The 6,864-nt window shown below is 36.2% G+C and overlaps 1 protein-coding gene across 1 annotated transcript; it reads left to right on the forward strand.

Annotated features, from left to right (window-relative positions):
- Positions 1-1,448: 1,448 nt before the first annotated feature.
- On the forward strand, positions 1,449-6,616 carry LOC126174740 (uncharacterized). Its single transcript, XM_049921060.1, has 7 exons — positions 1,449-1,599; positions 3,770-3,860; positions 4,635-4,863; positions 5,106-5,288; positions 5,720-5,860; positions 5,939-5,993; positions 6,074-6,616. Exons 1-7 carry the CDS (start codon positions 1,557-1,559, stop codon positions 6,133-6,135), a joined length of 804 nt encoding a protein of 267 aa, XP_049777017.1. The 5' UTR covers positions 1,449-1,556; the 3' UTR covers positions 6,136-6,616.
- The last annotated feature ends 248 nt before the right edge of the window (positions 6,617-6,864 follow it).

Below are 6,864 nucleotides of genomic sequence, written 5' to 3' on the forward strand. Positions count from 1 at the left end.
CATCCACACCTATGAATACTTTGCTATTGAAAACTACAGAAATGCCATTGGTAGACAGAAGACTGATGATAGCAGAAAAATTCTTCATTAGTGGAGCAACTGATCGAATGCAGCCACTATTGGGCAAAGTCGAAAAGCTGAACAGGATAATTAGTCTTAGAGACAGTTTCCTACTCCATAGCTATGCATATATGTTATCTCGAACTTAAATGACTTGCAAATTACTCAACAGAAAACGCTCTACTGGGCTCTGTACTCAGTACTAATCTCTATCTTAAAAGTACCTACCTGCCACATACAAAGCATAGTAGTCCCTTCTCTGCGGAAGCATATGTCATTTGAGAAGAAATGATGTGTGGTAGAATATTTGTTTTGGAAAGAGAACAACTTTACCTGTGAAGCTTTTAATCCTACCAGATAGAAAAAGTGTAGCCTTTCAACATGGTGCAGGTACTTCATAAACGTTTCCTAGCTGTCAAGGGATAAGTTGAAAAAAGCAGTGCGATTGGCCAACAGGTAAAGTTTGTATCGCTAAGGGGTTACATAAAGCATGTGGATAGACTTGCAACAAAGACAATGAACCTGACCAAAACCTATAATTTCAAACTATCACGAACTGATATTAGCATTATGGTGAAAAAACGAGCCTTTTAAGAATAGAACAGTGGGTGGAATCGATTGAAAATTATAAGAGACAAAAGTGAAGATAACATATAGGCAGATATCCCCAGTAAACGTTGGTTTATTTCGTTTAAAGGAAGCAGAAAGAAAACAATCACATCGCTAGTAAGGATTTGATTGAACTACAGTTCATTTTCTAGTTATTTGCATCGAATGGAAATTAGTGAGCCCTATGTTGTAAGTGTGATGGTATATTAATTAGAGACTTGAACTACTTGCTTTCTTTCCTGCAGGAGACAGGCCTCTGGCAGCCAACAAATACATTTACTGACATTCTTCACAAAATCTGCCAACTTGTACTATCTGCCGTCGACTGTTTGCTACCCATGAACGGTATGCGAGTGTATAAAATATTAGCGACTAAAACGACAGAGCATAAAATAATAGCTAAGTTTGATGTGGATATCATATCTTTATTTAAAGGAAACCGTAGTTTAAGTATGGAAATTTGTTATATATTTGCTATTAAATCTTGTAATATGTGAATGGTTGTGTTGTCAATATGACCAAATAAATAAAATAGCAGTCGTATATATTTACTACCTACTGATTTTTAGAGTCAGGAAGTAGGTAACGACATATGGCTGCTACGTCAAATAGTGGTCTGTGCTTTTAAATGCGAGATAACGAGTAGGCATTATTATACTAGAACAGTTGATATTGCAGTTTAAAATTTAAATTCTCTCTCGTTTTGTGTTATCTACATGTCAACGATGCCGTCCTTCTGTCTTCTGTTCACTGGTTCCAGAGCAACTACTGTACTTCACAAGATCTTGCTGTGGCAACGCTGTAGCCATCTTCGCAGCGAGAAGCGCAGTGTTCTGTAGCGTCCCTCCGAGCACGAGTTGTTGGTAGAACTGTCCTTACTGGCTAAAATGGCAGACATCTCGAAAGACGAGCTCCGCAAGGAAATTGCCGGTAAATTGGAATATTATTGTTTATTAGTGTTTAAGAGTGTTATGGATATTAGAAATAATTTTCAAAATAATGTTCTGTTGTAGGAGACCTAAAAATAAGCATGAAGTAGCATTAAATATCGTATATTTCTGTTTAGAAAATGTGGCTTTGAACCGTTGTTTTGAATAATCCTAACGGTCATAATGACGCGATCACAGTGTGCCACAGAAAGAAGCATCCATTGCCTTTGAGCAATTGTATACGTACAATATCTGCTATTTTAAACCTGATTCGGATGGAAACAAAATTAATCTAGCTTTGATGCAAGATTTTTCCGTTGGTAGTTTTAAGACAGAAGTCAATCGCTGTTCATTTTATAGTGATGGCTGTGTGTCGCCGGCGAATTTTTCGTTTTCCGAAACATTTATTTAAAATAAATTATTTTAAATAAATATTGAGAAAAATCAAGTATATATTTATTTTTTCACTTACATAATTTTTTTTATTTGAAATTATATAAATTTTTGAAAATTTAAAAATTCGTTCCGAAAAGCTATTTTGTTAAAATTTGTTTAGGGATTGGATTAATCGTTTAAACCATTAATAACACTACTTCCTTGGGCCTCAATGAGAGTGCATAAAATTCTTAGTGCTGAAACCTGTTATCATGCGTTCAAATTTGTTTGGGGGAGAAAGGATGGGCACACTGCTGGACTTCTTTATACCCTGTCTCAACTCTCAGTTGAATGAGTTTGGCTGTAAATTTATACTTGACAAACTTTGTATCCTTCGGTATCATTTTCTTAGTTTGAAAGCCCACTGGGTTTGTTCCAAGCCCCTTACCAACACGGTTCACTCTACACTGATAGATTTTATGAGTATCATTACTAGCAATTCTTTCATTTGTGAGCAAGCCACATAATTTGGGTGATGTCACTGTGTTGCAACTGAACACTCTTCACATGAAAATAACCTAAAATCTGAAATGTGGTTGTAGGACAGTAAACTTGTAGAGGTTTGAAAAATCAGCCAACCAGCTGCAATTAAAATGTTATTGGAACCCTTGACCTAGTTTAGAAACTTTCAAAATTCTTCCTAAGTGTAGTGGACCCTTAAAATTACATTACTGGTTACAAAATAGTTTAAACTGAACAAAGTAACAACTGTAGCCAAAAGATTGATGAAAGTACTTGCTTGTTACATCACATGCTGATTGTGTTGGTTAAAGCCAAATGGTTCTTGTCATATGAGACATCCATCTTAAGAACACAAATAACCACAAGCCTCGCCTTTCTGCAGCACTATAGTATTTACAGGTGTGTGGATCAAATGCCCAGTGTAGTGGCTCATTAACAGAAGACTTGATGTGTAAGCTGACTTGCGTACAACTGAATAAAAGGATGGCATGTGGATTGCAGCTGTGTGTATATTGCAAACAGTAAAAATAAACTGTCTAAATGTACAGGCTGTAGAATCATGAAGAGCTAGTTGCAGAGAACATTAATGTGCTCATGTAAAAAAAGCAGCTGGACTGCACTGAGCATATTAAGTAATTACAGTAGGAAAAGGTGTTGATAGTAATCTGTGAAGAAATGATTGCCCCTACGTGTAGTAGTAGGTTTTGGTAATTGGTCATTGTGAGCTGGAGATTCAGCCACAATGTTAGTCATATTTTCTCTAGGCAGAGAGAGCATTACATTAACACTAACATTGTTTCATATGTTCAGTGTCTCCAATCATAAACGCAAATACAGTTGGCATTTAGAGCAGTTATTGCAACGCCTCCTCACTTCCCTGCCCCATTCCACCCATTTATACCCTTTCAGCAATAACTGTAATAGTTTGTAGTGGAGATAATGTCTAGAAGTGTTTTTAAAGTAACTTATCCCTGATATTTACGATGTGGGTTTTAAATTTGTCTTATGGTTAACTTGGAAAGTCAGTGTGGTATTTTCTTCCTGCCATATTCAAGGTGAATCTGACGAATATTGTAGGAGGAACTATTAGTGTCACAGTTACATGCCCAAAAGTGGTGGAATAAAATGGTCAGTTACAACCAGTGAATGGTAATGTGATGCTTGAAGTTTTTTGAATAGTCCAAAATTTGAATTTGTCTCCTTGCGTACAGGTTGATAATGTATACATTTGAAAAATAGCTTTGTACTAATATTTATGCTGGATATGTCCATAGCTATCCTGAAGGATGCTGATCTTACATCAACATCATCCAAAAAAGTCCGCCAGCAGATTGAAGAGAAGCTGGATGTTGATCTTTCAGACAGGTAATATCTCAGTCATGTTGTTTCATCTAAAAGCAAAAGGTTTTTAGTTGTAACGACCCATTCGTTGTCTAGTTATCTCAAAAAATTGTCTGTAAGGTCGTAGATTAGTGTAGTGAATGATTGGTATTAAAGTTTTGTCCGAGCAAAATTTGAATGTGGTGGTTTACCTTGCATTAATACTTCATGGCTCCTGTTTACTGGATATTTTGCAATTCATTTTACATTTTCACATTAGTGCACTCGTGACTTGGGTGTTCCGTAAGTAAAAGGTTGTGTAGTTGGTTGTTTCACAAATTGAACTTATTTCTGCATGCAAGTGGAGCTTCATAAGTGAAAAATAACTTCGTTGTGCATTCTTCCATTTAGAAAAATAATTTTTTAATTTCTAAGGAAAAATGTTCTAAGCCATTCAACCCGTGGAATGCAAATGTACTTTCTACCCAAGTAAGCTAACCAGGTAAATGTTAAATTGTTTTTGGTGAATGCATTGAACTTAGGTAGCTTTAGGGCACTTGTCGATTTGGATTTCACTAATTCTTCGTTCAATGTTTTTTATATCGGCAGCTGATTCTCACACAGTGCATGAGCTCAACTTTGCAGTTATACAGTGTATACTCTGCCCTTGAACTACGAGAGCAGTTTTCCCAAAGTGCCCCATTTTTGTGCATGTGCAGTTTAATAACTTCACATCTCAACTTAATTTCCAATTTTTTTAAATATTTGCTGTGTATTTGTATCGGAGCAAATGCTGGAGTATGTTGTGCCAATTTTCAGGAAAAAGGAAGTGGATGATTTGGTAATGGAATGTCTCAAAGAGAAACAAGACGGAAAAAAGAAAAACAGTAAAGATGAAGATGAGGAAGAGGATGAGGAGGAAGAGGAAGAAGAAGAGGATGAGGAGGAGGAAGAAGATGAAAAACCTAAAGCAAAGAGAGCAGCTAAAAAGCCCACGAAGCGGCCCAAGAAAGGCAGCAGTGAAGAAAGTGACGAAGGCTCAGATGATGTAAGTACCATAACAGCTGAAATATCTGCCTAACTTTACAAATGACAGAAAAAATAGTAAAATGTGTTTAATATTGGTTGTTTTGTGTGTGTGTGTGGGGGGGGGGGGGGTTTGGAAGAACAACTTTTTGTCTGAAAGCTTATATGTGTAGCTGTCCTGTCATTGTTCCTGTCAGCAGCTCAGTGCCTCCTGTGGTAAGTCATATTATTGTTGGATTAAATTTATGCATTTCTTTGTTTCAGGATGCAAGTGATGAGGAATATAATCCATCCAAAAAGTCTAAGGGTGCCTCGCCAAAAAAGGGCAAACCTCCAGCGAAGAAGAAGAAGGGTAGTGACAGTGACAGTGATGAAGACTGGGCAAAAGCAAGGAAAAGCAGTTCTGGTGGAGGTGGTGGTGGCGGTGGAGCGAAAAAGAAAGGAGGCGTAAGTAACACTTAGTTTAACATTAAATGTTCCTGTGTTGGCCCAAAATGAGATCTAGAGTATAATCGGCAAAAGATGCCATACAACTGTGAAGTTGGAATGCTTGTGGCCAAAAAGGTCTTCTGTAGACCTGAGACCACATTGAGGCAATGCCATAAACGTGTACACAAAACCGTGTTACATGATTCGTTGAGGTATGTAAATGAAGCAGCTACACAAAGTCCACTGTCACTGAGGATTCTACTTTTGCTGACATTGCTACAGTAAAACATATATTTCTGATTATTCTCCTGATGTGTTTTTGAAGCTACATTCCTAATTCCTACAGTTAATTTCAGCTTTCAGTATGTTTTAGGTCACATGTTTAGGTGTTAAATTTCTCATTTGGTTGGAATTTTTTGTCTGATCGTGGTTTCTAATTGCACTTTTAGGCAAAACGAGGTGGTGGGGGAGGCTACATCAAAGCCAAAAGCCTTAGCCCAGAATTGGCAGCACTTATGGGACAAGACTCAATGCCCCGTCATGAAGTTGTCAAAAAGATATGGGGCATCATTAAAGAAAGAAATCTTTACGTAAGTTGTTTTATTTAAATGACTGTTTCATGTTTTTATGAATTTATGATTGTAAATTTAAGTAATTTTGTTTTTCAGGACCCGAAAAACAAGCAGTTTGCTATATGTGACGATGAACTGATGAAAGTTTTTGGTAAGTACTTGTTTTACATAATGTGTAAGGTGAATCAATTGTTCTGGTAAGCTGAATTTAACTCATGTTTCAATTTTTAGGTGTCAAGCGCTTCCGGATGTTTGGCATGATGAAATATCTGAAAAACCATTTTGTCGACTAAAATTATATATGCAAATTCTCATTTTGTTTTAATGAGAAGAAATGGTAATACAGTTTCCAATGTGAAATAAGACTTGCCCTTTTTCTGCGTTAGCACTTGCCAATTGATTTGAAGAAAATGAGTGGAAGTAAATGTGCTCATTTTCATTTTGTAACAGAAGTTGCTAATACACAACTGGGATGAAGTAATTTAGTAGTTTATATTCATTTGCCTTAACAGAAGTGGAGACAGTGGCAAGTGATACCATTACATATTTAATAGTGACAGAATGTGCCACATGAGGTTTTATATTAATTTCAGTACAAAATTATTTCTTCATTAATCACTTGGATTTGTAACAACTGTAATTTTAAAACAATTGTGGATACGTGTGTCCTTTCAAATACAAAGTAGATCTGTGAACTGACATAATTTTTTTACTCTTCTGTGTATTTGTATGTGTGAAAGTAATTATAAGAATTAAAAGGTCATAAACTCGTTATTGTATTAATTGTGATTGTGTTGCTCCCTGCTCATTGTTGTTTCATATCTTTTTTTTTTTTTAAGAAAATGTGTAGTTGCACATCAGATTGAGCCTGGCAAAGTAATATTAGCTCTAACAGTCTCATTTATCAAAATTTGGGACAGAGTGGCCATATAATCGTTCTTGTAGGTTTTGGGTTTGGTGTATGTTGAATTAATTCCTGTATGGCAGTTACTTTTTGCAATGTAAGTGCAACTTCATGATGT

The sequence above is a fragment of the Schistocerca cancellata genome, chromosome 3, assembly GCF_023864275.1.
Source record: "Schistocerca cancellata isolate TAMUIC-IGC-003103 chromosome 3, iqSchCanc2.1, whole genome shotgun sequence".
In the NCBI taxonomy this organism is placed as follows: domain Eukaryota; kingdom Metazoa; phylum Arthropoda; class Insecta; order Orthoptera; family Acrididae; genus Schistocerca; species Schistocerca cancellata.